Source organism: Ixodes scapularis, unplaced genomic scaffold (assembly GCF_016920785.2).
Source record: "Ixodes scapularis isolate PalLabHiFi unplaced genomic scaffold, ASM1692078v2 PGA_scaffold9__187_contigs__length_104089568, whole genome shotgun sequence".
Taxonomy (NCBI): Eukaryota; Metazoa; Arthropoda; class Arachnida; order Ixodida; family Ixodidae; genus Ixodes; species Ixodes scapularis.
Genome location: NW_024609884.1, coordinates 57557803 through 57570111, shown reverse-complemented (window position 1 = coordinate 57570111; position 12309 = coordinate 57557803). Strand labels below are relative to the sequence as shown.

At 44.6% G+C, this 12309-nt stretch overlaps 1 protein-coding gene across 1 annotated transcript in view; it reads left to right on the top strand.

Moving 5' to 3' along the window:
- Nucleotides 1-12309, top strand: part of LOC8053482 (nucleolar protein 56) — a 37167-nt gene that overhangs the window by 6070 nt on the left and 18788 nt on the right. The window contains exon 4 of the mRNA XM_002434650.5: nt 9817-10015. Within this exon, the coding sequence (XP_002434695.2) occupies nt 9817-10015 (199 nt within the window). The remainder of the gene's footprint in view (nt 1-9816; nt 10016-12309) is intronic.

The window sequence follows — 12309 nt, the reverse complement described above, 5'->3', positions numbered from 1 at the left end:
AGAACGGTTACTGCTGCAGACGCCGGTGCCGCCCGCGTGCACCTTCCCCACGTGCGGCGTGTCTTTCCCCCCTGACTTCACGTGGGTCACACCTGTGTTGTACGTTCCGAAGAGAAGAGGAGCAGCGGGAGTATGAGGAGCATCGGTGCGCCCAGAAGCGAGAATGGGCACACCGCCAATGTGAAACCGCAGTTGCCGCTGCTCTTAGCCCAACATAGCAAATCTCACTAGAGCGCCAGCTTCGCTGGACTTTCCTCTTCACGGAATGGAAGGGCTCTTGGTTTTTTTTTTTGCTAAGAATCGCGCCACACGTGTGCCAAAATGGGCAAAGCAAAAAAAAAAAAAAAAAAAATCATTTACTGGTTGACTTTTGTATATAGAGAAGTAGGAGAGGAAGATGGTACAAATGTGTTTTTCAGAGCATCTCTACTCGCCATTAGTTTGTTTTATCTTGGGTCAAAGTACAGTCGAAGGCTCTTATACATACAAGCCAAACACATGCTAAAAGCGCAACTCACGGTACACTCGCTGCACTTGATTTGTTTAGTTGTCGAAAGAGCACGCACAGGAAGATGGACCAATGCCATGATGCGCTTTGGCGCTGGTTGGTCCCATTACCTCTTAGCAGCAGCTGCGCTTTATATTAAGGGACATATGCCTAAATTTTAAAGTTTTGTAAAAAAAATTTTTTTCTTCAAATTTTAGGTTTTTAGTTTTAGGAACTACTAATTACAACCCTTATGCTACATTTGGTAACTATACACCAAATAAAAATATTTTCAACACATTGTGAGGCAGTAACATGAGTTCAATCTTTGAATTCATTTTTCTGAGTTCCGCTTTTTGCTGCAAATTTCGTACGAAGGAATCTTTCGTTCGAAGGTAAAAGTATTCTAATACCACAGTCAAGATGTTTCTTAACTGAAGTTTACTGGGGAATGGGCCATCTACTTTATTTGTTTTAATTGGAAGTCCTTTTAAGAAGAAACTGTTTTCTAAAATGACATAGGACAGATATGCATCTCATATTTTGAACTAATGACTCTCCTCAAATATTACATTTGAGTTGTAAAAACTAGATAGCCTGAGGTCCCACATCCCCCACTTTATATTCAAGTAGTCAAAATGGTGCTTAATAGCTTCATTTGCATATCATAGATTTCTTAACGAAGAGTGACCCATCTTATACAGGTATGTTAAATTGTCCTAGAGAGCTGAAAGTTTGCACAGTACACTTACATCTGATGTTAAATCTCCCCTGCAAATTTCATTCCGATCACTTGTGTAGTTCAGAAGTTAAATATCTAGCCAGTGTCCCCCCTTTAGGTGAAACAAAGTTTCACCTTAATTTTGACTTAGGTTCGTTGATGCAGAGGCGGATTGATTGCTGACATCATCTAATTGTCCAGACTATGCCGGCGACGTGAGGAGCTAAAATTTGCGAGAAAACATTGAGAAGTTGTAGGGTAGGATGGCGGCTACTGTGATAAGACAGAATGAGGGTCTTGTACTCCTGATAAAATCACTTGATTATGATGCCAGTCGCATGCCTCCGTGGAGCGCCTGGGTTAGTGCGCTAGGCTCGGTGATTATGCTGAGTACTATTCCAAGTCTACTTTTTTTGTCTTGGTGGTAGGTTGATCAGGGTATCTAGCGACCAGGAATAGACCCTTTCCAGAATTCAGTGCCATCTGGTGACTCAAATGGCAGTTTAACTTTTACCATACTAATGGCGGCAATGAGCTTGTGGTCTGCAGTATTCTGTCGGGCACCGTCACTTTTGCAAGTCAACGATAAACGAGAATGTGCGCTTCACTGTCGAGTTCTTTTTAAATCTCTTTCAGTGTCGCTGGCGAAAAAGATGCAACCTGTCAGAATGAAGCACCAACTCACATAGGCGCCTTGATAAAGTTCTATACTTCAAGAGGCTTTTAAGCTGAGTGTGTGCTTTAACAGATCGACTGGGCCGAAGTTAGAAATGAATGCTTACGCAGCTCTTGCATCTAACTCCTGATTTACGTCGCACTAACGTCTAGAATGTATAGGCCTCGAGTCATCTGCTTCAGGGTGGCCAGATGCGGCCGAGCGAATAAGCAAATAGTTGTCTCCAACCAAGCCCAAAAAATGCGGCGTGACCTTCGTGAAGAAGCCCAAAACAAGCGGAAGTTCAATAAATGTACACATTCTTGAAAATAGTTTATTAATAATAAAATGAGAAAGAGAACTGGCTCAAATACGAAGGCGAACTCGCTCAAATACGAAGTCAGCGTGCTATGCCACTATCCACCGGATAGTGGCATGGTACGCTGAGTAACATTGCCAGCTTGAGCTCCAGTTCTGGTATCGTTCTTGGAGGTGACGACTTGGTGAAGCCCATGGTAGACAAACGTGCGCTGGAAAGTGGCAGAGAGTTCCTGACGTGTTTTTTGTTGCCATGTGCTGAACGAGGTCGGCATGATGAGCGCGGATCTCGCACTTGCACGCTGCTTTTTTATCGTCTCTGGTGACTAGTCGCAGCCAGTCCTTAAGCGGTGTTTCCTTTTCCCACTCTTTACAATATATTTTGCTATACTTCGACCACTTCGAAGTCATTTTGCGCAAAATACAATGGCAACTAGACACGATGACCGGCAAGGCGCCAAAACATTTGTGAATGGATAGTAATTGTTTTGTACTTTGTGACGGACGATAGCTTGCGTCACCTAACCGCGGCGCCAAACTGCTGTTTTTCGTGTTTTTGATGACAAACGTTGTCAATGAGCATGACGAGCAATAAAATAACAGTATTTGTGGGAAAAATGTGAATAAGCCCAAAAAACGAGACAAGCGACTGGAAAAATCTACCAGCGACTCGGTGAAAAAAGAAGCCCAAATCCGCTTATAATAAGCGGAACTGGCCACCCTGATCTGTTTAGGAGCACCTTTAACTTCTTCCTTCATCAGTAAACAAAAGGCCACCATTAGTATAGCACATATGCCATTTTCCAGATGATGATAGTAATAGAAGTGGCCAGACTGAATTCCGGAAAGGGTCTATTGTCGGGGAAATTTTGATTACTGGGAAAAATCGGATATTGTCAAAAAGCGAGCCCAGTCAGAGAAAATGAGCCGGAAAAACTTTAGAGTGCCCTGAGCAAAGACTTGAAAACTTTGGGGCAGAAAAATGGGCAGTAAATTCTGCTTAGAGCGAAACGCGAGCTCCGCTCACTCAATGTAGAGTGTGCTATCCGATGCAAAGGGAACAGCCAACACATCCACTCCAAGCCATGCGTCTGATAGGATTGGATGAAGGGCGCGACACTAGGCTAGATCCAGTTAGAGCCACTAGATTTAGTAACAAATGGGAAAGCCGCAGATCCCATACCAATCCAAGCCAAAAGTATTTGAAAGTGTGCATCTGGCGGCCATGCTGCCATTTGGTTATTGATGTGTGGGGTTGAGCGTCGTGTTTTCATTGCGTTTCCGGAAGTGGCCTCTTCAATGATGATGTCGGCGGCATAAAAGTGCTAATTTAATACGAACTGGACGAACCCGAATATTTCGGAATAGGCAAGTTGGATGAAGCCCGTCAAAAATGATCCTCACAGTGTGCTCAATGTGCCACAAAACATTTCCTTTGAGCAACATGGGAAATTGGCTATTTCCGATCACGTGTCAAGCAAAAAGCGCCTTGCTGCTTTGAAGCCATTCCCAATCTGGACTTCTGTCATTTTTGGTGGCAGCAACGAACGTTTCGGTCGGATGTAGCGGAGACCGCACATGTACCCTTGAGGAGCCTGCAGCCACCACAACAAGTGTGAAGACGTTGATGAGCGGTTTTCTGTTGAAGAGCGCTGTGACAAAGGCGAAGATAATTGGGTGCTTAAACTCTGCAGCGATTCACGGATCCCTTCGTTCTACAGCAGCATTGGCCTCACACTTCTCTCTCATGTTTCCCGCTTGTGAAGTCACTGCAAAACTTCAGTTAGGGAAGGACAAGGTAGGATACACCATCTGCCATGGTATTGCGCCCTACTTTCGGAATAAGCTGCTATCAAGCCTCGCCAGTGTGCATTTCGCAGTTGCTTCGTTTGATGAGTCGCTCAGCAAAGTGACTCAGAAAACACAGATGGATGTGCTTGTCCGATATTGGGACGACACTACCAATGACACTGTGAAGACGCAGAACCTCACTTCATGACTCCTGGGCCGCACCTGTGCGGAGGACCTGGCATCAGCATTCAGGGAGGCCACAGAACAGATCAAGCAAGCGAAGACAAGTTTCTTTGGATGGTCCAAACGTAAACTTGGAAGTTTTTAAGGTCGCTTAAAGGCCGACTTACAACCTCAATGTTTTGCAAGGAAGATTATCCTCTTAGCGCTCCCCTCCCCTAAGCTGCGAGAGGAGCCAAAGTGTGGCAGGGTAAAAAGTGGAGAGGATATAGGGAAGTGGGCAAAAGTGGAAAGTGCGAAGTGTACGTCGGCCTTAAGGAAGAACTGAAGGAATCAGACGAGAGCCACAATATGCTGGACATTGGAAGTTGTGGGCTGCACGTAATGAATGGTGCATTCAAGGCAGGCCATCTTACAACTCGTTGGGATGTAGTAGCATTTATTAGCAGCTACAACCTCTTCAAATATTTGCCTGCTCGTCGTGCCGATTATGCCAACTTCACTGGGAGCACACTATTTCCTCAAGTTCTGTGCAGTAAGTGGGCTCGAAAACGACAAGGTCATCACCAGGGCATTACCAGTTCTTCCGAACTTGGCAAAGTTTGTAGAGTGCTCAGCAAAGGCAAACAAGCGGCCAACATGCTTCAGCTACAGTGCCGTTGTGAACACGGTCGGTGACCAGCTGTTGCCGGAAAAACTAGCCTTCATGCTGTCGATTGCTGAAGAACTGGAGCCATTTTTGGCAGAATTTCAGACCGACAAGCCACTGCCAACCTTTCTTTCATTGGCGCTGTATAACGTCCTACGGTCACTGCTTGCAAGAATTCTCAAGGAAATCCTGAATGCTGCAGGCATGCCCGCTAAACTGAAGGTTGACCTGGAAAAACCTGAGAACTGTATAGCTGTAGCCACCTTGGACATTGGGTTTGTGGCAAAGAATGAGCTCTGCAAGGCGCTCAGGCTACCACAGCTTACCTTGCTCAAATTCAAGAAAGACTGCGTTTCCTTCGGTAAGGTGTGCTTCCAAAATGTGATGGAGAGGTCACCATTGAAACATAGACTTGGGGTGCTAGCTGCTGGGATCCAGCATTTGCATTGTCTCCGGAGGCTGGCTGCAAACGACTGACCCTGGCACTTGGAAGTGCTTTCAGAAGACCAGTGGCTGAACGCTGTACAAGCAGAACGGGCCCATTTCTCCTGTGTACAGATCTGTTCATGGGCCTTGCACAGGAAAAACTGAACGATTTTGACAGGAAAGAACATAGGCTGGACATTCTGTGGCTAGATTTCTGCTTGCATGATCAGAAAGAGCTGTTGTCTTTCATCAAGATCATCCTATGCCTTTCTCATGGCAATGCCGCCATAGAAAGAGGCTTTTCAGCCAACATTGTTGAAAACTTGAAAGAAGAATCGCTCATAGCGCAGTGAGTGGTGCACAACGCTGTGTTGGCAGCACGCGGCATGGACAAGGTTGAAATTACTGACAACACGGTTCGCAATTCCGACAGTGTCTTTCGAGAGAAATTGCAGAAAAAGGAGGAAGAAAGTCGGGGGAGCCAGATGTTCAGTAAACCAAAAAAAGTGGCCAATCTTATGAAAGAACTAGAAGCAGCGAAGGCTGCTCAGTGAATCACTAATGGAGGCCAGTCTCTTACAAGAAAAAATGACTCCCTGAAGAAGTAAGATGTCTGTGCTTGGACAACCCTTGTGCAGTGGCCTACACTCTTAAGCAGCAAGAGCAGATTGTGTTTGCATAAACTTTGTGGAATATTAGACCCTCTAGTTAGATACCCTAATTTGTGCTGATTAAAATTGTGCTCTAGAAATAAAAAATGCCTTGTGTTGTAATAGTCTTGTATATTTAACAGTCTCTACAGTGGTCAGAAAATTTCGCCTTAAATTTTCAGTGAAAACCTGGAAAAGTAGGGGAATTCCAAAATAATAATTTTCTAGACACCCTCTACATCTTGTTTTTAAAACTCTGCGTCCAGAAAAAAAAAAGTGGGTCTATATTTGAATAAATGGTAGTCAAGGGTTGTTTCTCGTGCAGCTGTCGATTGCAAGAAAAGCAAACTTTGACTTCACTCTGGTTCCAACACCTCTTTAGGTCTCCTAAGGTCTCGTAGTAATTAAGACATGTTTTTTCTGTCAGCGTTTTGCTTTGACCTTCAGTTAATATCCCCAAAAGTTTTCCTCATTGTGCTTTTTTGTAGATTGCCCCATTGCTCCTTCTTTGTGGGCCCTAGTTGGGCAGTTTGAAGTGTCTTTCATATTGTTTGGGTCGAAGTGTGTTTTGAAGCTGCATTCACCAGAGTGGCCAGTACTCTCTAAAGCCTTTGGAGATTTTGGGACATCTCGTGCCTATACTTCGTTTCACCTTAGGTCCGAGCGCCGCCGATGTTATGAACCAAAAGGCCAATGAAACAGTGCAAAAAGCGCAACGTCATAGCGTGCTTGCTGTGCTTGATAGGGCAAGCCGGCGGAGGAGAACGCACTAAGAGACGGCGAAGACCCGCTGGTCCTATCAACTGCAGAGAGTAACCATGACGTTGCGCTCCTTTCGCTATTTGATTCGCCCTTCGGCTCATATCATCGGCCGCACGGATCTAAGCTGAAACAAAGTATGGCTATGGCCTCGAGATCGACCTAGAGGTGGCGCTACGGTCGCGCTATCATCATCATCAAAGCGGGGATAGGAGAACGGCCGCCCCATAGGCTCTCCACGTTCGCGCGCGAGACGGCGTAGATTCTTGCGTTTATTTTGTCGCATACTATCGGTGGGAAAACCGATAGTATGCGGAAAAGGATGCGGTACTGTTCGGTGCTTCAGTGAAGATCGAATCGCGTTGCCAGCGTGCGGCCTAAATTTATATAATCGCTTCTGTGGGTGCGTCGTCTGCTCTAGGCAGACATTGGAAAGCATGGATCTCCACGACTGATGCCTGTCTCTGGCTGAACTAGAATATTTATGTTGAATAGTTGCTTCTTTTAAAATGGGCGTATCGGTTCATCAACGTGGGAATTAAAAAAAAAAATAAATTCCAACCCAGATAACATAATACTGGTACTGTGGGCTGTGAAATCGCAGCTTCTAAGCTGTTTTTTAACTTCTAGCTTTTCCAGTAATATAATTATTTAGAATGAAGATAAGTTAGCGCTGTATTGGAAATTACCATGCTATTGAGTTCCTCTGCCCTTTTACTGTGCCATAGTGTGGGTAAGTTTTTTGGAGTCTGTACAAATCTACTGCGTTGCGATGAGGAGGGTGTGTCTCTTCCAGTTAAGATCTGGGGGGCTATGTTCGACAAATGTTTCGTTTCTCCTAAAAAGAAACGGAAGTGACAGAAGTGACGATTTTGCATCTGATTGGTTAGGGGCTCAAATGATGAAAGTTCCCTCTTTCGTCATTTGAGCTTTTAACCAATCGGACGTGATATCGTCACTTCTGTCACTTCCGTTTCTTTTTAGGAGAAACGAAATATTTGTTAGACATAGCCCCCCCCCCCCCCCCCCCCCCCCCCCCCTCTGCAAACTGCACGGTTGGCAGGACAACTGAAACAAGTGAAACAAACTGTTCTAATATATCTGCCGTGACTGTAAAAAACGAGTGTAACCGAGCAACGTAGCAATGTTCCTGTTAAATGTTTTTCTCAGTAGTGTGGGTTCACCTGCTTCAATTTTCTTGTGAGGGCCGCGGATGTCAAGAGGCTAATAGTATAGATTTGTGGCTAAATAATCTTGCACTCAAACACAGTACACTCTGCAACCCCAACAAACGACACGCACCACGACACAGACAGCATCGGCAGCAGTGATACTCACTACTGATGAAGGCTAGCGACCTTCACGAGATTTTCCGATCACCCCCTGCCCTCACCTAACGTATATTGGTACTGGGCAGTTCATCGATTAACTTTCAGATTATTCAAGTAATGCTTTAATTGCAATTTTTCTTTTGTCGGTTAATTGGAATCTTGTGCTGGAGAAAGTCAACAGGGAGTAAAAAAATGCTTGCTTTAATATTTTTGACGTCTTCATTTCTTTTGTGACACTGGCTTGCACGGTAAACCACTTCAGCGTGCTTGTCATTTCACCGAGGGTGATTATACCGTTTAAATAATAACTTAAAACGACTTCACTTTAAAAGGCTTCCCGTGTTCATATTTCTGTAAGAATCACAACGTGAAGTTTAGAATGGGAATGCAATATGCCATTTATGACATAGTAAAACCAGTAAAAAAACGTGGTTTTAACACCTTTCACGCAATATTACAGGCGAAAAATCAACATACGGATTTATTGATTGGTTCGTCTATCAAAAGATAGCGATCAGTCGGTTTAATTTTCTAGTCAAACCACAGAACCACTCAACATTTAATGTTTCATGGAAGCCACGGTTTGTGCGAGATAACAAAAATTCGTGGGACCAGCGATTGTATACAAACCAACGCACTAAGATTATGGAAGCTTCCGACTTAATAATAAATCGCTTTGCTGAATTTCTACGCATGGCAAACGATACAACACAACCTTTAGTAAGAAGAAACGGCAACAAAAACATAAAACATTTAATAAGGAATGTCAAGCTCAGCCTGAAACGGGCTTGCGTCGTCGAGATCCATGCTCTAAGCGTGCGCCCGTAGCAGACGACGCACGGCGGTATCCCCGCTTTCGCGCGTTTCCAATTACGGCCTCACGGTGGCGACACGGTTCGATCTCGAGGCGAATAGCGGAAATGTAGAGTGCACATTCTCAAAGTTGTGAGTCGTCAACGGAAAGGAGTGAGCCTTGGAATGTATGCATGCATATATTACAATAATAAAGTGCAAAGAACATTGTGTAAGTTGAACCATTTCTTGTTTTGCTTATTCGTTTCTATTCGCAATTTTTTTCATCTATAAAAGCCATTTTTAGCGTCCGCACGAGACAATTCGCCAAAATGCACAGGTATCTTGGAAATGAACACCGAAAAACATCCGCAGGTTTTTTACATAAATAAACACAGGAAAGTATGCGGCCTACGAACGAAGGAACAAACGACAGTATGCGGCCTACAAAGGAAAGTAGCTTCTTAGGCATACATTTGCTTTTTAATATTGAGATCAGGAGAGTGAAATCTGCCCAATTGGGCTCCTCTTTTCATTTATGTGATCACTTTCCTCATAGCTGCTCCAGTTGAATATCCATGCTGCATGACATGCATTAAAAACGCCCGTCTTGTGCACACAATTTTTTCTACTTATTAAGATACGGCAGCCTGACTAGCCAGGGTAATTCCTCATGAACTACAGTGTGAATATCTAGTCAAATCAAAATCACCTACCGTAAAATGTTGGGGAGCGTCCACCCCACTTATTGAAAACTGGGTTAATCATAGACACAGGCGCTTGTTCGGTCAAATCAGGCGCTTAACATATAATTAGCAGAATTCCCAAATTTTTTTCCTAAAAATAAAATATGTTAGTATCATTAAAATTCACCTTTTGCTTCATAAAAAGAAAAAGTATTTATCTTGTAAGAAACAAGATTTACATGCACTATGCACCCTCAGAAACCTTTCTGTAAAACTGCAAGGGAGGAAAACTGTGTTCACCAACTCTCGGAACTTGCCTGTGTGCTCACCCTTTCACTGGCATCTAATTTGCTTTCTTTTTTTCTTTGCAGGCTTGCGGTTGCATTTCTACAAGCTGGTAGGCGGTCTGACAGACCAGTCGTCATCCAAGGCTCAGCTGGGCCTGGGTCACAGCTACTCCCGCTCCAAGGTGAAGTTCAATGTGAACCGGATCGACAACATGATCATTCAGAGCATTGCCCTGCTCGACCAGCTTGACAAGGACATCAACACGTTCGCCATGAGAATCAGGTGGGCATGCAACCAGAGTTCCCGCTAGTCATTTAGGACCTCCAAAATCCTCAAACCCCCCCCCCCCCCCTTTTTTTTTTCTTCTTTATTTGCAGAAACTTGATTTACAAAAGCCCATCTTTCGGGAGCAAATATTTTTAACTTATAATTTGAGTCTCTCGCGTGAAAGCCAGTAGGCGACAATTGGTTGGTCATACGAGGCTTCTTCCACTCTTTTTCTTGGAAATGTGTTGTGACGACGGGACGGCAAAAAAATTCAGTATATGCGGTAATTCGATAAAAGCGATAAAGCCAAACAAACGGCGCCAGCAGCCTTGAGGGTGGATGGGAACACTGCGGAACACTCTGACCATATATATAATTTAACAAACCTCGGTTATGAACAAGTGGCAGCGTTACCGAGTAAACAAAGAATTAAGTGGAGTTTGCCGATAATTTCATCCGGGCATCAGTTCTCCTCGAACTGCTCCAGGCATCGCAAGAACACTGTCACCACCACTGCAATAAAGCAGCAATGGGATATTTCGTGTGTCTGCAGTCGTCGGTGTTTCCCAAGGTGCCTTTCTGAAGTCGTTTCGTGTTTACCCTGGCAGCACGCAAGGTCCATGATCGCAGCATCTGTGGCAGGAGCAGCAACGGGATTGTTACTGCTCCTCCCACAGAATCAAAGTTCTCCTCGGTGCCTCGCCAACTTGTTTTCACACACTCCTGTAGACCTTGTTGCAGCCCTGGGAATCGTGCACCAGCTCGGCAAGCATGCTCGCAAAAGAAAATCCAACGTGCGCAAAGCAGTTGGCTATCTTTCATCTTCGAGACGTGGGCACGCTTTCTCTTGCATGAGAAACGTCTCGAACCCGTCCAGTATGCCTTGCTTGTTGTGCAAAATGGTGGACAGTGTCGAACAGCCAATGCCGAAATGTAGAATTCTTTGGTGATTTTGGACTTAGGCTGGCCACTTTTCTAAACCTCGCAGATCTTGGCGACTTTCGGTAAACACTCAATTAGTAATCCGTACCACGTTCAAGAATTCCCTCTCTTCAGTTCAAAAATTCCCTATTTGAGGTACTTTTTCTCTGCAAAATTTTCAAATATCCCTGCACATTTTCCTACATATTTTTACCTACATTTTTGCAGCAGCTGATTTGTGTGGTCATGCAGGCCACTTTGCGCACATTCTACCAGAAAAACCGCGTGAAATTGCATGTTAAAGAAAACGTTACTGTTCCGTTTTTATTTTTGTTAGCTAAATGGTATACGGCCAGCAAGTGTTCTGAAACGCGTCTTTGGCACATCGAAACTCAAGGGGGGTGTGCCAATCAAAGGACAACATAGATAACTCGTAGGGAGCGCACAATGACGAGTCATTTGTTGTGGTCAGGGGGAAACAAAGGTATGTAAATGCGTTTGGCGGGTTAACAAACGTAGGACGTGTCAAGGAGCAGACAAACCTGCAAGCCGTATAACCCTTAGACGCGGCCATTTTGCTTTGCTTGGAGTCATTCAGATACCTGTCGTTCCTACACTGCTCTTTCTCACTTTATCTTAAAACTTTTGGACCACAAGACTTTTTTTTCTTTTTCTATCTAGTTCTTTGCAGTTGTTCCCGAATTCCCTCGTTAATTCTTGAAATTCCCTGCAATACTGTTAAAATTCCCATTTTCCTTTTCATCAAAATTTTGACCGAAAATTTCCTGCATGGAACATTACTGCTCCCAATCTCCCATGCGACGCACTTGTGCGCGTAATGCGCCGCAGGCATCGGGGGCTCCCTAAGGGATGACCTCCGGGCTCCCTGGACTCAATTTCGACAGGAGTCTGGCAGCGTCGGGCGCAGGTGCCGTGAGTAGCGTCGGAATGTTGATGCTCTGTCCGCTGCTCCCTGCCCGCGGCGCTCTGCCAGCTCTGTACACTTTGCCCTCTGTCACCCGTTTACTTCGTTTTCCCAGATTGCCATTTGCCTCGGTGGAGAAGAGGGAGGGAACGGAAGGGTCTCTGTGTGCCTCCGTGTAGGCTTGCGTGCTTACAACACTGCTGCCTTTGTAACGAGCGTGATCGGCCGCCAGTACACTTGAAATAATTTGGTTAAAAATGCGTGCATTTCGGTCGGGACCACGTTGAACTTCAATAAAAGAAATAAAAAAAAAAACTAAAAAAAACGCTTTATATTGAGGGATTACTGTAATTGCTGACCGCATCCTTGTATGCATCAGACTGTACAGTTGCTAAAGATAATTAAGTGTATTAGTGTGATTTATTTTTTCTTAATGCAGGAAGCTTTTGATTATCAGATTCAT